This window comes from Monopterus albus, unplaced genomic scaffold (genome assembly GCF_001952655.1).
Source record: "Monopterus albus unplaced genomic scaffold, M_albus_1.0 scaffold400.1, whole genome shotgun sequence".
Lineage (NCBI taxonomy): Eukaryota > Metazoa > Chordata > Actinopteri > Synbranchiformes > Synbranchidae > Monopterus > Monopterus albus.
The window spans coordinates 344,894-363,210 of record NW_018128280.1 but is presented as its reverse complement, the minus strand read 5'-3'; the positions used below and the strand labels follow the sequence as shown (position 1 = coordinate 363,210).

The following is an 18,317-nucleotide window of genomic DNA, read 5'->3' as shown; positions in this document are numbered from 1 at the left end:
CTAACGGGAACAGCCGAAAGACGAAGATGTTATTAAGAAATATTATCATGCTTGTTTTCACAATAATAGACTACCATTCCCCCTTTATATAATTCCAGAAGTTTTTATTTCAAAATGTCATTTTTCCAAAGTTGGCTTTTATTCCACAATGCAGTTTTTCCAGGTGCCCTTTTAGTCATAATGCGGTTTTTCAGCAAAATGACTGTCTGTCAATCAAGTCAAAGTGGGCAGAGACAGTTATGTGACTGGCTGCTCGTTTGGTCAGACATAAGTAACATTGATTTAGCACTGCTCTGGAGGCACAGAGGATACTGCAATACATTCAGTATTATGGACCTCAAAAGATAACTCTGATAACAAAAATTAAAGGAACAAGCTTGTTGGTGGCGTGGCCTTGCTCCAGTTTGACACGTTATGGATGAAGTGGTGATGTTTTCCTGCATCTGGTTGTAGCATAGATGTATTATGGGTTGTGGTTAGGATGGTGAGGTTACCACATACTTTAATAAATTATTGTTGTTGTCAGTATTATATTAGCCATTACTCTGATGTCAGGTCGATTTAAAAACTGTAAATGAAGCATACAGTTTAATGTTGGCACTCATCTTAAACACAGGGTGGAGATAACTCTGCATGTGGTTAGAGTCAGTCTAGTCCAAAGTGATGCAAAGTTATGTTAATTACAGCATTCAGGTTTAATTACTAGCATTTTCACAACATGGATAACACAGAGTTGGTCTCCAGCCTTTTCAGTTTTCCTGATATCTGAGTACTGTCACACTCGGGTAGCTTATTATATTGAAACTATCAAAACCAGCACACCATTTTATTTTTCCTTCACATGGCCAGACAAAATAGGAAATGCCAGGACATCCCACTTAGAAAGACTAAAAGTCAGCAATGGCTGGACACAGACTTTATTGTATTTGGTTCAGCCTGTAAGTGCAGCAGCACGAAGTACACAGAAATGGGTGAAGGTGGAAAACAGAGGGGACAGTCTCTTGATTATTAAATGTCTGCTAGTCACACCACAGCTCAGCCAACTAGTGAGATATGACAGCCTGACAAATGAAGCACCAGCTTCCCAAGAAAATCATACTGTTGTCTGGATGTTGCAGAATGAATGGTTAATTAATGGCAATAGAAATAACCTAAATAGCCTAGTGAATAGCTCAGTGAAGCCGTTTACATGATCACTTTGATCCTCCGCTTTTTCTGTTTTAATTCTGCTCAGTCTCAGTGTTTGCACTTTCAAGAATAAAATATAAACCTAAAAAAAGTTAAGAAAATTAGAAGGCATGTATTAATGATCTAAAACGGTATTATGATCTCCTGTAATTTTATTGTCTATTGTGTAGCAGCTTGGACTCATTTACATGTGATTTAATCAAGGTAAACGCAGTAGACAGACATGCGATCAATACCAAATCAGCAGCCAATCATATAACAAGCATGATGTAATAATAAGCAGATTTTTAAAACATAAAATATTGTCTTAATAGTGAGCTGGATTTTAAAAAGTGTGTTTATTTTACAGTCACATTATAAAATTGTTAGGATTTGTTGGAGCCACTCTCCCAGTTTGGGGGTCACAGCCCCCAATGTTCCTATTACCACGGGGACCACTTGTGCCTTCACCTTCCACATCTTTTCTAGCTCTTCTTTCAGCCCTTGGTATTTCTCTAGCTTCTCGTGTTCCTTCTTCCTGATGTCTCTATCGCTTGGGATTCCTACATCTATCACTACGGCCTTCTTCTTCTGTTTGTCCACCACTACTATGTCCGGTTGGTTGGCCATTACCAGTTTGTCAGTCTGTATCTTGAAGTCCCACAGGATCTTAGCTTGGTCATTCTCAACCACCTTTGGAGGTGTATCCCATTTTGACTTTGGGACTTCCAGCCTGTACTCAGCACAGATGTTTCTGTACACTATGCCAGCCACTTGGTTATGGCGTTCCATGTATGCCCTGCCTGCTAGCATCTTGCACCCCACTGTTATGTGCTGGATTGTCTCAGGGGCATCTTTGCACAGCCTGCACCTGGGGTCCTGTCTGGTATGGTAGACTCCTGCTAGGATTAGTGCCTCTGTGCTGTCTTTCAGTCCAGCTTTAGCCAGCCACTGGTAGGATTTTTCGATATCAACCACTTCTAATATTTGACGGTGGTACATACCGTGCAGAGGTTTGTCCTTCCATGAGGGTTCCTGCTCTTCCTTCCCTTGTTCCTCTGGTTTCTGCTACCTGAGGTATTCACTAAGCACGTCATCACTTGGGACCATCTTCCTGTTGTATCCATGGATCTTTGTTCTTTCATCCTGGATAGTGGCTCTGACACTTGCTTAGTGTACAGTCTCAGGATGCTGGACTTGGGGTGAAACCTGCCGTGCATTGTAAGGAGCTTCCTTGTCTTGATGTCAGTGGCCTCTATCTCCTCCTTTGGCCAGCTTATTATGGTCAATATCCCGCCTGGGTCCTTAGGCAAGGCCCTTAATGTTACCTGCCTACCTCATGGTGTAATGAGAGTTGGATAAATAAGAATCACACCGGCTCGGATGTTGCCCGGGTTAACAAGGTTCGTGTCAGGTGTTGAGGAACCAGGGCAACCTGATATGTATGTATGTATGTGTATATATATATATATATATATATATATATATATATATATATATATATATATATATATATATATATATATATATATATATATATATATATATATATATATATATATATATATATATATATATATATATATATATATATATATATATATATATATATATATATATATACACACACACACACACACATTATTAGTTATTCCCTTATGTCATATTTATTTATTTCATTATGAACATTTTGGCATGCCATAGCTGTGTACCTGTGGCGTGAGCTTGAGGTAGTCCGACGGCGGTTACTGACTCCTTTCCTGGCCTCAGTCAGTTCAGGACGAGTTCCACCTGGACTGGGTGGGCTCCTACCTAACACAGAAGGATTGGCTGGAACTGGGGGCTCCATACTCTCAAGACGCTCCTGTGAATTTACCACAACACAAAAGAAACAATATAAGCCCAAACCTGGTAGGCTGATAAAACAGTGTGCACGCTTTAGTGCTTTTTCTGTGGAGCTCAGTGGTAATGATGTGTCTCTGGGACCTGTTTAGCCATTTCCTTTCTTCTCTTCTCCTCTCGTTTCTCTTCCTCCCTTCTTTGGATTTCAGCCATGATCTCTTTTTCCTATAAGGAAGGAAAATACCACAGTCAGCATCTCATTCAACTACAACATGAACTTACTTGTTAGGGGTTTTGGTATTTGAGGAAACACAAACGCGGTGGATAATTTGTCACATCCTCTGTATTTATAAGCCTAGCAAGTTAAAAAAAAAAAAAAAAAAAAGATGTTCTATCACTGACATCTGACACCAGTGTGCAGGGTTCAACATTAGGAGCTGGTCGGCCCATGGGGCCAGTGCTTATAAATATTAGCGTCCATCTCTGTAGTGTTTATTCATCATTCATATTTTTTGCAAACAATGTGCAGCAAAAATATATTTATGTGCACATTTCTGGCTATCCAGATACAAATCCATTATTCATTAATAAAATTAGGTTTTCTGCTTTTTTATTCACAGCATTAGTGTTATTGATTTGGTTTAAATTACATAATTTACAGCACAGTCTTCCTCACTAACCATCTCCTCCTCCTGCTTGCGCTGCTGGTCCATCCTCTGCTGCTCCTCCAGGGCTCGTTTCTCCTGCTGCCTCTGCTGGTTCTTTAGCATCTCCTCATGGAAGGAGCGCAACGGAGGCTTGTTGTGCTCACTCAGGAAGCCCTGGATATGGTCCGCTAGCTCATACATCATCACCTAAGTGGACAAGAAGATGGGTAAGCCAGTAATCTTTCTTCATACACTTTGTGAGTGTGCGTCCTCACCTCCCCACATCGCGCCACAGCCAGCTTGGTGAGTTCACTCTGAAGGTTGTGGAGGCTTTCATTTGACAGACCTTTGGCATTCTTCAGCTCCAGCTCTGGAGGCCTGTTGGCATCCCAAGATGTTTGTTACCAACATGATGAGCAATGATCACAGGTAAAACAATGAGGCCGCGTTTAGAGCTCTTCACTGGATTTTTGTGCTGATTGTGCCTGGATTACTGACAAGCACATGGGACAGTTGACCTGGAACTTCAAAAGCCACTGTATTTCCAGTCACGTGGGCTCATGCAGATAACATCTAAATCATTTTCATTCTGGCTACTCCTGCATTAGAACATTACTTGGTGGAAAAATTCTCAGTATTAAGTTAGCTGTGACAGAGCTTTTGCTGATTTTCATCCTATTTCCTTCAAGCGATACTATATATAATGTCTTAATGCCATGGATGGATTATGAGACGCTGAGTCTCTGGGCACAGACATGTAAAAGGCTCCACCTTCCGACACAGGAACTAAAGTCCTGCACCTATATTTTGTTGTTTTGTGTCTTTGCGACCATTTTTCCATCTCTCTGCTTTTTGGTAATTTTTCATTTCTTCATAGTTATGTTGCTTTTCTTTTTAGTCACTGTGAGGTTATTTTTGTCTCTTTTTACTTGTGTTGTCTCTCTTTGTGCTCATTTAGCATCTCTTTGTGACTGTTCTGCATCTGTTTTTACTCATTTTGCATCTATCCGTTGTTGAATGACTTAAAGGTTAACAGTCACGTCATACAGAGGCTCTGGACCAGTGGTTGCCTGATCCCTTGGGCCTGTTCAGTAATCCATCCATGTATGTTTCTGACATAATTGTTCACATTCTTTTTGACTAGATATAAATCCAAAATCGGTGTAAGAAAAAAGTTGTTAAAGTGCCCATGACAAGTTCATTTTGCTCATTTCAATGACAACTTTTTTTGTGCAGCAGCAAGCACAGCCTCCCAGACACTGTTCAGAGAGGTGTACTGTTTTCCTTCATTGTAAATCTCCCATTTAAGAAGGGCCCAAAAGTTCTCAATAGGGTTTATGTCAGGTGAGGAAGGGGGCAATGTCATTATTCTTTCATCTTTAAGGCCTTTACTGGCTAACCACGCAGTGGAGTACCTCGATGCATGCGATAGAGCATAAAAAAAAAAAAAATCATGGTCTTCTTGAAAGATGCAGACTTTTTCCTTGTACCACTGCTTGAAGAAAGTCTCTTCTAAAAGCTGGCAGTCAGTTTGGGAGTTGATTTTGAATCCAACTTCAACCTGAAACATCCAACTAACATGTTTAATTATACCAGCCCATACCAGTACCCTGCCTGATTCGAAGTAGAGCTCTGTACCTGTTACTGATTCATCCACAGGCCCATCCATTTGGTCTGTCAAGAATCACTCTCATCTCATAAAACCTTTGAAAAATCTGTCTTCAGATATTTCTTGGCCCAGTTTTGGTGTTTCAACTTATGCGTCTTGTTCAGTGGTGGTCAGGTTTCAGCTACCTTACCTTGGCCATGTCTCTGAGCACTGAACACCTTGTACTTCTGGGCACTCCAGGTAGGTTGCAGTTCTGGAATATGACAGCACTGGAGGATAGCGGGTTCCTGGTAGCTTCGTGTTTGATTCTTCTCAAATCTTTGGCAACTAATTTGCATCTTTCTTGTCTCATCACGTTTCTTGCGACCCTGTTAACCATTTGCCACAAAACATTTGACGGTTCTGTGATCACGCCCCAATATCTTAGCAATTTCAAGAGTGCTGCATCCCTCTGAAAGACTTTTTAGAATTTTTGACTGTTCACAGTCAAGTCTCTTTTCTGACCCATTTTGCCTGAGGAAAAGCAGCTGCCTAATAATTATGCACACATTGATACAGGGTGTTGCTTTCCTTTGGCCACACCCTCCCTCATTACACATCACCTGATATGCTTCAATCCAATAAGCATTCAAGTTTATACAGCTTGGAGTTGGAAAATATGCATAAAGATGATATGGTCAAAATACTCACTTGCCGAATAATTCTGCACACAGAGTAGTTATGATTATGATTTTGAGTGTTTTCATGGGGCTTTCCAGTTATTAAATTGGATTTATGGATTGGATTAGGTTTATTGCAGTCCTCTGAAATCTCTTAACCAACTAAATCTCTCTTTCACAAACCCAGGAAAATCGGATGTGTACAGTAGAGTGGTATCACTTTATATCTTGGATTAAAATGTAAATTAAACACTTTTAAAACTGTAATGTAGACTGCTTGATACTACTGTTCACTGTGAGGATGGATACGTCGCAGTGCAGTGGCAACAACGGCTATAGAGAACACAGGTCAGGAAAAGGTCAGAGGTCAGTACTCACGCGTCCGGGTATGTGGGGGGGCATTTGACCTGCAGGTCTACAGTCACGTAGCATCCCTGTCCATTGTTCAGCCCTTTGGGCCGCAGGCAGAGGTGCACTTCGGGAGGCCTTTTAACCTGAACATGAAGTCAACGAAACTCAATGGTCGGGGTTATTACTTCCGTTTTCTACGTGTAATACTCGTAACGTGTCAACTTTTTACCCATCATCAGCCCACTGAATGCAATGCTAGTATCCCTAGCTAGCGTTACCTTCCACGGGTCCTTGTTCCGCAGATCCTGGAAGTCATCTCCAAAGATAGACGCGAGGGCTTCTAGTTCATTTTCCTGCTGGACCGTGTAGTCGTCTGTCCCATCCGGCGGAGTGTGCTGACTGCTCATTCTTCGGCCTAGGCTACATGGCAGTCCTCTTCCCTCACACAGCAGTCGAGCAGCAGAGAAGAGGCGGATCCGTCAGCACGCCGCTCCGCCGCACCTCTCACCGCCACCACACGCTCCTCGCTCAATTTGTAAACTCAAACTTTAACAGACGAAGTACTCATTACTATTTACTCCTACCTAACTATTCTAAACCATTAACTTATCTCACATAAGTGACTACAAAAACGGTACAACTGGCGCATGGTTGTTGCAATCTGCGTGTCGCAAGTGAAACGTCATCACGGTGCTTTCTCTATAATGGCCACTAGAGGGCAGAACTCTGCCCAATTCATGTGCTTTGTCTTAACAGAAGCAATATAGGAATATAAAAAAAATCTATAACAGAATCTATACATCTATCTACAAAATCTATATATCTGCTATAAAATAAAAATTGCGGAAATGTTGTTTGCAAAATGTACTTAATGTAACTCAGAAGAAAGGCCGATATGAGTGTAATACTATATGTTATGTATGTTATGATATATTTGTTCATAATTACTAACACAGTCATGCTTAAGTAGCATTTCGTTGTTGGAGAAGGCTGAGACTTTAGCAAATTTAAAAGTACGTAACCTCTTAGCTACATTTGTTTGACAGGTTTTGGTAATGCAACAACTAATTATAGTTAAAAGTACCATATTTCCATCTGAACTGTTGTAGAGTAAAAGTATAAAGTGGCATCAAATGGAAATGCTCAAGTGAAGTACAACTGTCTTAAGGTTGTACTTTAGTACAGTACTTGAGTAAATGAAGTTGGTTACTTTCCACCTCTGAAAAGATCATTCACATACATAAGATGTGCAGGACTGAGCCAGGAAAAATCTGACTTCTAAGTCTTCAGTAGGCAATAGAAAATACATGCTGAATGTGAATTGATGTATAATAAGTGGAGCAGGAGGCACGGTGGAAAGAAGACTCTAAAGTGGACTTACATGCAGCCAAATGGTGGGACTTCTCTGAAGAACTACAAGTACACATTGTTAGGTCATTGTATGTGTCATTCCAAGTGGTAGGACATTATGGTCCAGCAATCATATTATGAGGGTCAAACTGTCTTGGGAACATTGCTTTTAGATGCAATGAAATTTTGGGGAAACTGAGCTGCCTCAGCAGAGGTTAGTACTTGGAGTGCTGTTTAGTTTTTATTGTGCCAGAGTTTTATGTGCTATGTGCAGATAATCATTTGTCTGCACATAGCACTTTTCAACACTTTTCAACTTTTTAACACATGTTTAGGGACTGCAGAAACTATTCAATTAAAAACATATAGACTCCACATAGAAAACCTTTCTTTTCCAATTTTATTGATTAAATTTTAATCGATTAATTTGATCGTTACAGCTGTCACTGCATGACGTCTGACAAGTTTGTCATGTAATTTAGTACAACATATCGCCTAATTGATTAATTTGTTTATTTGCTCTACTGTAGTAGAACATTTTAACACCAGACATTTGACTTGTCAGATGTTTCCAAGCCAATGTCTGCTGTGAGAGAGGCTCCCTTTGCTTCTTCCACTTCTTTGGTTTCCTTAACCCCAGAGAGTGGCAGAGTCTTTTTCAGACTGACTTCTTTTCAGTCTTCTCTGTGGATTCTTTATCATGGAGGGCATTAGGGAGGGGCTCCTGGCGCTTGCATGGTTCAATCTGGTGCTGTTCCTCAGGCTTCTCCTCAGTCTTTTCACATCTGGCAGTGCTGAGCTGAGTAGAGAGCTGGAGGTTGAGTGAGGTCTGAACGCTGAGCTGCTTTCTCAGCTCTCTGATAGAACATTTTCTTATCAGCAGCTTTTCTCTGCATTGTAGTGATTTCCTCTGCCATCTTTTGACAAAGGGTGTCAAAACCTGAAGGTGTCGATCAGATGCTGGTCCTGTACATTTCTTCATCAAGCTCAAGCTGAAGGGAGTCATTCTTGTTCCTCCAGGGAAGCTCATGGTGAATGTCTGTGCAGATTCTCAGTCATCCAGGTCATAGTAAGATGAAAAAATCAACTGGACTAACGTCTTCAACCTAGAAATCTAGTCCAGTTGATTTTTTTTCTAAGTTTTTTTCAGCTCATGGTGAATGTTTGTGGCCTGCTGCCTGAGTGTGCTAACATCATTTTTATGCATACTTCTCAGCTCTTGGTATGAAGCTCTGTTTCCTGCTCTTTTCAGAAAGACCATAGTTTACACACAGAGATTAGAGTAATACTGGTACTTGAGAGATGAGACATATTTCTAAAAAAATGAAAAACTGAATCCTACATTTCCCATAATGCATCTAAAAGAATCTTTTTTCTCATATATCAAATGTGCTTTCTTTCAAGTGCCACACCTCTAGTTGTAACCTGACTCTCTGTTATGAATCTGTAGTTTACATGGTTAATCCTGGTGACATCATCAGGGGTCAGATTTGATGAAGCTCCTCCAGAGGGAAAACAAACTTTTCAATGGCATGTTTATCTGCAGTGCTTCAGAGACAGCATTGCATCTCACTGTTGCTTGGCAGAAAAGCCTGATCATGAATCACAACGTTTGGTTTTCATGTGTCAAACAATATTAATTCAATCTATTAATGTCTTTTTGCCATGCAAATAACTATGAGATGCTTCAACTACATCCAATTTCTGTCTATGGGGATAGAGAGGAAATACTGCTATAAACAGGGGGATCTGGTATCTGGTGAGGCAGTGTTGTTCCAAAAATGTTCTCACCTATCTTCGGCAATAATATAACTTCCAACATTACATGCCGCTCTTTTTCATCTGAGTAATTCTTTTATACCTGAGGGCTTGAATAAGTGAGTTTATTTTAACATCAAAATACACTAGGTACTCCCTGAGATATACTGGGAATTATGTTGTATTAGCAAATAATATGTCAAATGTTTGTATAATTTCTGCATAGATGTATTACCTCATAAGGTACGGTGTACAATGAGGACAATATACTGTCAAGTAGGTGCCACAAATATGGAGTTTCTCTTTGCAAATGTGCAGTTCATGAACCTCAGTGGCTGCACATCAACGACTCAGCTACTCACTATAACCCTACAAGGGCACAGCTGGGCCAATCAGGACAGAGCACTGACAAGACAGGCCTCCCAGACAGCCAGACCAGGCACAGAGCATGGCTGGCATTACCACCAGCTGTTCCACACACTGAAACTCAGTTCACATACCAGCAGCATGGTTTACAGACATGTACAATGTTTCTCCTTAACAAGGCATGAGTGACACTGTCCTGACTGTGTCATTGTAGTGGGCCTTAGGTGGCTATGAATGTAAAACCTCTAACGGGAAATTACAGAAGTATACTTTGTATTATATAGCACTTTATGGATCAGCTCAACAAAAATAAGAAATCACATTATTTTAAAACAGTGATTGCTTGTGTCTTAACTCTGACGTATGATTTAAAGGTACTAAAGGAATTGAACTGCAACACAGAAGTATCCACTGAGCCAAGGCATGAAGTTACATATTTAATAAAGTTCATGAAAAAATACTTTAATCCTTAAAAATGCGCATTTCTCCGTGTTCTTTTAAGAAACCATTTTAATGTTCAGGGTGTTTTAGGAGATTAAAGAATACACAAAATAATCATAATAGATACAAATTCTTGGTTTACCAAAGGGCCAGTACTTCCTTTTTCATTAAAACTACCAACAGAAATGCATCACATTATTTTCAGATGTTTTTCTATTTTTGGCATCACTGTAGAGGTATCCCATCCTTTGATATATAAATCCCACTATCCTGTGGCTTGTTGAGTTTTCCTGCCAGCTCTTATTTGGACTTGAGTGAACCCTTAGCCCCACCCCCCAATCCCCCAGGCCCAGTCTGGGTATTATTTAAAGAGCGCTTCTCACCATTAGCCTTTATCCTAGTGGAGGTATCCATCTACCAGTGCCACCTTGGTGAGTACATTTAACAACTTGTTTCACTGTGTTTATCTGTGTCATTTGACAGATCAGTTTCATGGAGCCCATTACTTATAGTCTGAGCTGATGCTACTCAGAAGAATGGCCAGGTGATTTGGCTGCAGCTAGCTAAGGCTTTTTACAATCTGTAATTACTAACTGAACTGGCAGAGTGGAGTTAAAAGTCGAAATACCAGCTATGCTGGCTTGACTGCCATGGATGCTGAAAACCTTAGAACTATATATCACAAACATAACAGTCCTCAAACATCTTATAGAAGATGCCAACTTCACTTCTTCTCTAGTGAATTAAGTTAATAGGCTGAGGCCATGCATTGACAGATGAGTACTGGTCTGGCTCTGAGAAAACCTCTCTTAGACCTGAAACAGCAGAAGGTCCATGTGTCACTTGTTTCACACTGTCAAGCACACTGGGTGTGCTGAGCTTAAAATAGACCACAGGTCTCTCTGTTATGTCCCTTTTTGGTGCTGCCTCAGCAGCTCTGAAATATTCCAGGAACAATCATGACTGTGGAGATATGGTATCAGTAGTTGTGCCATAAAGTTAGGACAAAAATAGCAGCCACAGGCACATCTAATTAGCTCTCTATGAACTGCACCAATTGAGGTGGGTTGTGGTAGTGTCTGCAAATTATAAAACCTTAAAAGCAGCTGTCAGATAGTATTGGGCAGTCCTGTGCACTGTGGATGATACCTAATACAAATATTATTCATATGAGTAATTAAGCTTTCCAGACATAGCACACCTAGTCACTTCATCAAATTGTCAGTCATTCCAGTGATAACATGCCTGTGGTTGTTCAGTTATAACTGGCCGTCATGCTATGTATTCCATGAAGGTTTGATGGACAGTTTAGACAGCTGCTCCAAACACCCAGCCTAAGCCTTCTTTCTTTGTGTTCCCCCACCCCAAAACACACATACACACATCCCATCCTTCAAATTGTAGATCACCTCAGTAAAGCCTAAATCATGTGTGACGACGAAGAGACTACTGCCCTTGTGTGCGACAATGGCTCTGGTTTGGTCAAGGCTGGATTTGCCGGAGATGACGCTCCCCGTGCTGTCTTCCCTTCCATTGTTGGAAGGCCCCGCCACCAGGTCTGTGCTCTATTCATCTTATTATACACTGCTCAAAAAAATAAAGGGAACACAAGGGAAAATAAGACATTCAACTATGTAATGAACAAGGTATTTAATAAGAATATTTCATTCATTCAGATCTAGGATGTCTTATGTTGTGTTCCCTTTATTTTTTTGAGCAGTATATTTAAATTTAAAATCTTTTATCTGAAGCAAGTGATTTAGCATGTCCAGTGTCTTATGCTCCTCTCTTGTTTCCTTCTTTAGGGTGTGATGGTGGGTATGGGTCAGAAGGACAGCTATGTAGGTGATGAAGCTCAGAGCAAGAGGGGTATCCTGACCCTGAAATACCCCATCGAACATGGCATCATCACCAACTGGGATGATATGGAAAAGGTATGTGTTGACTCATTTACAACATTCGTGGCAGCTGACCTTCCATATCCTTGAGAATTCACAGCCTGTCCAGCCACCATCATAAAAGCTGCTTTAGTTAAACACCTGATTGTTATTTATACAGTCAGGAGTTGTTTCAGTCCTGACGACAGCTGTTGCCTTTGTCAGATCTGGCACCACACCTTTTACAATGAACTCCGTGTGGCTCCCGAGGAGCACCCCACCCTGCTCACTGAGGCTCCCTTGAACCCCAAAGCCAACAGGGAGAAGATGACCCAGGTAATTTAAATCCACTATGCTTTGTTTTAGTTTGTTTGTTTAACACAGTTGTTCTTGTGTTAAGACAAACCTATGACATTCTACTTGCTCTTCTTGCAGATCATGTTTGAGACCTTCAACGTTCCTGCCATGTATGTGGCCATCCAGGCTGTGCTGTCCCTGTATGCCTCTGGCCGTACCACTGGTCAGTGTTCTTAGGTTTTTCCACTCAGTTTAGTCTGTGCTCAGTTATACAGAGGCCTAAAATAAAATCACATTGTACTACTAGTGAGAAAGAGATTGCTGTTTTAATGTCACAAGGTGGAGTTAATTCCTCTCCAGGAGGGTGTGTCATGTCAGTGGTATTATGTACTGTAGTTTACAAAATACTAGTTTCTAGTTGTAAGACAAACTAGAAGCGGGCAGACTTGTATTACCAGCCAATCCTAAAAACAGACATGCATAGCTGACTAACTATGGCTTTTATCTGCTTGCTAAAGGTATTGTGCTGGACTCTGGTGATGGTGTGACACACAATGTCCCTATCTATGAGGGTTATGCTCTGCCACACGCCATCATGCGTCTGGATTTGGCTGGTCGTGACCTGACCGACTACCTGATGAAGATCCTGACTGAGCGTGGCTACTCCTTTGTCACAACTGGTAAGTCTAGTCTAATTAAATCTGATTATAATAGGTGTAAATATGTTCTTTCTTATGACATCAACTTTCTGCTTCATAGCTGAGCGGGAGATTGTGCGTGACATCAAAGAGAAGTTGTGCTACGTGGCCCTTGACTTTGAGAATGAGATGGCCACTGCTGCTTCCTCCTCCTCTCTTGAAAAGAGCTACGAGCTGCCTGATGGTCAGGTCATCACCATTGGCAATGAGCGTTTCCGGTGCCCAGAGACCCTATTCCAGCCTTCCTTTATTGGTGAATAATGGGTTGTATTTTTATTTCATGGCACTAAGACATGCAGCATTTTGCCTCTGCTACAACACTCATTATTTCTCTTGCTTGTCCTAAACCAGGTATGGAGTCTGCTGGTATCCATGAGACCGCCTACAACAGCATCATGAAATGTGACATTGACATCCGTAAAGACCTGTATGCCAACAATGTTATGTCTGGTGGTACCACCATGTATCCTGGTATTGCTGACCGTATGCAGAAGGAGATTACAGCTCTGGCCCCCAGCACCATGAAGATCAAGGTGAGAGGACTGAAAATGAGTCATGAACTTAACTGACTATGTGAATTAACACTCAATAAAACTTTGTGTTCATTTCTTGCCTAGATCATTGCTCCACCTGAGAGGAAGTACTCTGTCTGGATCGGTGGCTCCATCCTGGCTTCCCTGTCCACTTTCCAGCAGATGTGGATCAGCAAGCAGGAGTATGATGAGGCTGGCCCCTCCATTGTTCACAGGAAGTGTTTCTAAACACACAACCAGCCTCCATTTGTCAATGCATTTTTACATTGTTGTCTCCTGTATATACAGTATGTCTATGTTGCAATAAAGATAAGCCCTGTGAGAGAATCACCTATTCTTTTGTGACTGTGAAACATGAGCAGGGAAAGTTGGGGTATTTTAGCTGTAGCTGAAAAATAAATAAGTGATTATTTGGGGATATGTTCAGAGAAGAAAATGTACTAAATTAAGTAAAAGCAAAAGATAAAAAGACCCTAAAAAAACAAAAAAGTGAAACAGGAGACAGACATGATTAGTTCAAGACAACAGTTTTATTTTGGACCTCCATCTATCAGTTTCACCCATGAACAATCCTCACATACTCAAGAAAGAGTAGTCATATCAACATCATTAATATTAACATAATGAGTGTAAAAAAATCCTTTTCTCTTGTGGATGCATTATCTGATTGGATGTAAGAATGTGACATAGCCTACAGGTAAATCTGTCTTTGCTGTGCATAATTAAGAACGTTTCCACTGGAAAGTCTCTGGTACTTTTCATTCCCAGGAACTAAAGTCCAAGAACTGTCTAGATTTTGTCTGCCCAAACTTTTATTTTAAGGTTGGTCAAGACTTTGGAGAAACAGTATGCTGCTGCCACCTAGTAGTTAAACAGTGAAGTGAACATTCACTTTTTACTGCTGTCTTTAGGGTTAAATTTTAGTGTGTGAATAAAGATAGAAATTAAAATGTTATAGACATGAACTTTATGAGCAGTTTGAAGAGATGAGGACTCCTGCCAGAAATTACATCATTTTGCAGATGAAGTTAGACTACATGACTTTACTAAAGCCAGGACAGAAGAACTTTATGATGCAAGTCACTAGTGTGCAATACCATCTTATCATTTATTGCTTCACAGTAGTTTGTGTTGCAATTCATTACATCTAATTTTTGGTCGAGTTATCTAGAGACTTTGATTGGTAGGATTAGACTGAGACATGTTCTTTTTGTTTGTCCAAAATACACAAATGAAAGACAATTATTAAGGAGTATGCTGGAACATAAGGGGATTAAAGACAAACTTTAAAAAAATATTCTCAAACAATTCTGACAATTCTGTTTTACAAGTTGTCTTCATATATCTGCAATATACAGGACTGATTACAAGAATATAACAATCCTGTAATGTTGTACTTGTTGGTGACAATACGCTGCCTGGTTGCAATTCACCATTAAAATAGAAGAGGATAAAGGAGAAGAGGACCGGTCCTGCTCATTTAATCCTTAGTCCACTACAGTCCTCTCATTCTGCTCTAAGTGATGTGCTGAAAATAGTTTCAAAAGTGAAATAGTGACCTATATCACATTTAATATCATATGTGTATATAAACAGTACATGCACCATAAGTGCACAAAAGGTAGGTAGGTAGGTACTTTGAGCTCTGTCTCTTTGAACCCACAGTGGGGAAATTTCTGTTACAGCAGCAACAGAGAACAACCAACATAGCACCATAAGAACAGACACATAAGAACAGAACTTCATATAAACACGTGAAAGAACACAACGCCCAGATAGCAAACTTTGTGTGGGCCAGATTTGGCCCAGACTCACAATTGTTTTACGACTGACATCTGGTTTGGAATGATGGTCCTTAACCGGCCCACATCCGGCAGCTACAGAGAGGAACAGAAGTATTTGAACACCCTGCAATTTTGCAAGTTCTCCCACTTAGAAATCATGGAGGGGTCTGAAAGGTGCATTCCCACTCTGAGAGACAGAATTAAAAAAGAAATTTCAGGAAATCACATTGTATGATTTTTAAAGAATTTATTTGTCTTGCACTGCTGAACATAAGTATTTGAACACCTGAGAAAATCAGTGTTAATATTTGGTACAGAAACCTTTGTTTGCAATTACAGAGGTCAAACGTTTCCTGTAGTTCTTGACCAGGTTTGCACACACTGCAACAGGGATTTTGGCCCACTCCTCCACACAGATCTCCTCTAGATCTGTCAGGTTTCGGGGCTGTCGCTGAGCAACGCGGAGTTTAAGCTCCCTCCAAAGATGTTCTATTGGATTGAGGTCTGGAGACTGGCTAGGCCACTCCAAGTGCAGATGTCCTGTCCCCTTCGCAGAAAAGCACCCCCAAAGTATGATGTTACTACCCCCATGCTTCACAGTAGGGATGGTGTTCTTGGGATGCAACTCATCCTTCTTTTTCCTCCCAACACGACGAGTGAAGTTTAGACCAAAAAGTTCTACTTTGGTCTCATCTGACCACATGACTTTCTCCCATGCCTCCTCTGGATCATCCAGATGGTCTTTGGCAAACTTCAGACGGGCCTGGACATGTGATGACTTGAGCAGGGGAACCTTCTGTGCAATGCATGATTTGAAACCATGACGGCGTAGTGTTCTACCAATGGTGACCTTTGAAACTGTGGTCCCAGCTCTCTTCATGTCATTGACCAGCTCCTCCCTTGTAGTTCTGGGCTGATTCCTCATCTTTCTTATCATCAGTGATACCCCACGAGGTGAGATCTTGCATGGCGCCCGAGTCCGAGGGAGACTGACAGTCGTCTTTAGCCTCTTCCATTTTCTAACAATTGCTCCAACAGTTGATCTATTTTCACCAAGCTGCTTGGCAATTGCCCCGTAGCCCTTTCCAGCCTTGTGGAGGTCCACAATTTTGTCTCTGGTGTCTTTTGACAGCTCTTTGGTCATGCCCATGGTAGTAGTTGGCGTCTGACTGACTGTGGGGTGGACAGGTGTCTTTAAAGAGCTCAGACAGGTGCTACTAATTTAGATTAATGAGTGGAGTAGAGGTGTACGTTTCCAAGGCGCAGTAACAGGTCTTTGAGAGCCAGAATTCTTGCTGTTTCTCAGGTGTTCAAATACTTATGTTCAGCAGTGCAAGACAATTAAATTCTTTAAAAATCATACAATGTGATTTCCTGAATTTTTTTTTTATTCTGTCTCTCAGAGTGGGAATGCACCTACAATGTAAATTTCAGACCCCTCCATGATTTCTAAGTGGGAGAACTTACAAAATCACAGGGTGTTCAAATACTTCTGTTCCTCACTGTAGATAACAAACCTGACCTGAGACCAGATCTGGCCCAGATGTACCTCTATCTTATGGCTCACATTTGGTTTGGAATGACGGTCCTTGACTGGCCCACATCCAGCAGCTAGATAGCAAACCTGTCCTGGGCAACATCCAGCACATGGCAATCTAAATTTAGATTTACCACTTATTTGACTCAGTTAATCATTACCTTAAGAAACATATATTAAGCTAAAAAACTAATAAAACATTCCCATTATTTATTTTGAATGATTTATGACTTAGTGCTTCCACAGTTTATCCCAGTTCACAGGACTGTGCTTTAATTCACAAACAGCAATTAACAGCATCCATCAAAACTGCAAATAATATTTTTTCCAAAAGTTTGCATTTAAAGAAAAAATGTAACATTTTTTATGAACAGCAATAACATATAAACCTTTTGGACAAACACTCAAACAGGTGTGGTAAATTTAAAACAATGAACAGTTCGGGCAACAAGATTTTGTGTCTGTGTGAAATGAAGGTGATAAAGCAGAAGTCCTTGGGTATAGCATAACATCCGTCAAATTTGGTGACTGTGTGCAGCAACACCAACTCAACCCTCATGAGCTTTCCTCCCTCCATCACAGTCAGAGGCAAGTTGCAACCACCTGTTAAGGCAATTTACAAATTAACATTAACACACTGATACAAAGTGTGCCCTAAAATAGTACTGCGTGTAAATATGAAAGAGTTTTGGATGGGACACTGAAATAGTACCAACCGTTTTATGGCAGCCTCAACCCCCATGTCGCTTGCCCTTCTAGTCAATCTGCTCTGTCTTACTGCACCTTTAAATAAAACATTTCTTATTAAATGTGCCATAAAATCTATTTTCTTGAATTCTCCAATAGCCAAAAAAGCAAACACCCACACACATACAAACTACATTAACTTACTTGTTATAACATCCTTTAACACCATTCGGTGGAATGCAGCCTTCCCATTGATTCCTCTCCAATAATTTTAAGTGCAAGGGGATTTGTCATGACATGGCTCATCATCCTCCAAACACATTCTTTGACATTGGTGCCCCCTCTCAGTGCTAATGTGTTGATCTGGCAAGAACAAAAAAATAAATAAAATACATAGAAGCTTTGAAGGGGAAAAAAAAACAAATAAACCACAAACCAAGTTTAAAACTTTGCTAATCAGAATTGATGCATTTTCCAGATCCTGTCCCAAGGTGTCTTCAGATATCTCTTAATTACTGGACAAATTACTGGACGAGTAAATGAGGCAGCATGAATAGAAAGGGTTAGCACTAACAGCTACAAACAAATTAACATGGGAAAAACAACAACTGTTACTAGTAACAGGAGGAAAAACAATCAACCAGTGAACAACCAAACTGAAGAAGAGGAGGAAGAGATATTGGAGGAGAAATGAATCATCTTGGCATGAAGACA

At 40.6% G+C, this 18,317-nt stretch overlaps 2 protein-coding genes and 1 long non-coding RNA gene across 6 annotated transcripts in view; 1 reads left to right on the top strand and 2 right to left on the bottom strand.

Annotated features, from left to right (window-relative positions):
• eif2ak4 (eukaryotic translation initiation factor 2 alpha kinase 4) overlaps positions 1-6,993 on the bottom strand; it is a 35,210-nt gene extending 28,217 nt beyond the window's left edge. For all 3 annotated transcript variants that reach the window (XM_020586242.1, XM_020586241.1, XM_020586243.1), the window contains exons 1-6: positions 6,554-6,993; positions 6,303-6,418; positions 3,932-4,034; positions 3,690-3,863; positions 3,154-3,234; positions 2,880-3,031 (exon numbers count right to left, since the gene is read on the bottom strand). In XM_020586242.1, the coding sequence (XP_020441898.1) occupies positions 2,880-3,031; positions 3,154-3,234; positions 3,690-3,863; positions 3,932-4,034; positions 6,303-6,418; positions 6,554-6,682 (755 nt within the window). In that variant the 5' untranslated portion in view covers positions 6,683-6,993. The remainder of the gene's footprint in view (positions 1-2,879; positions 3,032-3,153; positions 3,235-3,689; positions 3,864-3,931; positions 4,035-6,302; positions 6,419-6,553) is intronic.
• LOC109951638 (actin, alpha cardiac-like) lies at positions 6,234-13,914 on the top strand. 2 transcript variants are annotated; one of them, XM_020586245.1, is made up of 9 exons: positions 6,234-6,290; positions 11,595-11,746; positions 11,996-12,124; positions 12,293-12,403; positions 12,503-12,587; positions 12,883-13,044; positions 13,124-13,315; positions 13,414-13,595; positions 13,680-13,914. In XM_020586245.1, the coding sequence occupies exons 2-9, from the start codon at positions 11,618-11,620 to the stop codon at positions 13,821-13,823; spliced, it is 1,134 nt and encodes a 377-aa protein (XP_020441901.1). In that variant the 5' UTR covers positions 6,234-6,290; positions 11,595-11,617; the 3' UTR covers positions 13,824-13,914. The 2 variants fall into 2 exon arrangements, with proteins under 2 accessions (XP_020441901.1, XP_020441900.1); XM_020586244.1 differs by lacking the exon at positions 6,234-6,290 and adding an exon at positions 10,539-10,621.
• Positions 13,915-17,236: 3,322 nt separating this feature from the next.
• LOC109951645 (uncharacterized) lies at positions 17,237-18,294 on the bottom strand. The gene is made up of 3 exons (XR_002273641.1): positions 17,808-18,294; positions 17,633-17,699; positions 17,237-17,519 (listed from the first exon to the last, which is right to left on the bottom strand). It is a non-coding gene; the product is annotated as an uncharacterized LOC109951645 (long non-coding RNA).
• Between the last annotated feature and the right edge of the window lie 23 nt (positions 18,295-18,317).

Coding starts and splice junctions, on each gene's coding strand:
- LOC109951638 (XM_020586245.1), top strand. CDS start 11,618: ATGTGTGACGACGAAGAGACTACTGCCCTTGTGTGCGACAATGGCTCT. Junction 12,125..12,292: donor ACTGGGATGATATGGAAAAG/GTATGTGTTGAC, acceptor TGCCTTTGTCAG/ATCTGGCACCACACCTTTTA. Junction 12,404..12,502: donor ACAGGGAGAAGATGACCCAG/GTAATTTAAATC, acceptor CTCTTCTTGCAG/ATCATGTTTGAGACCTTCAA.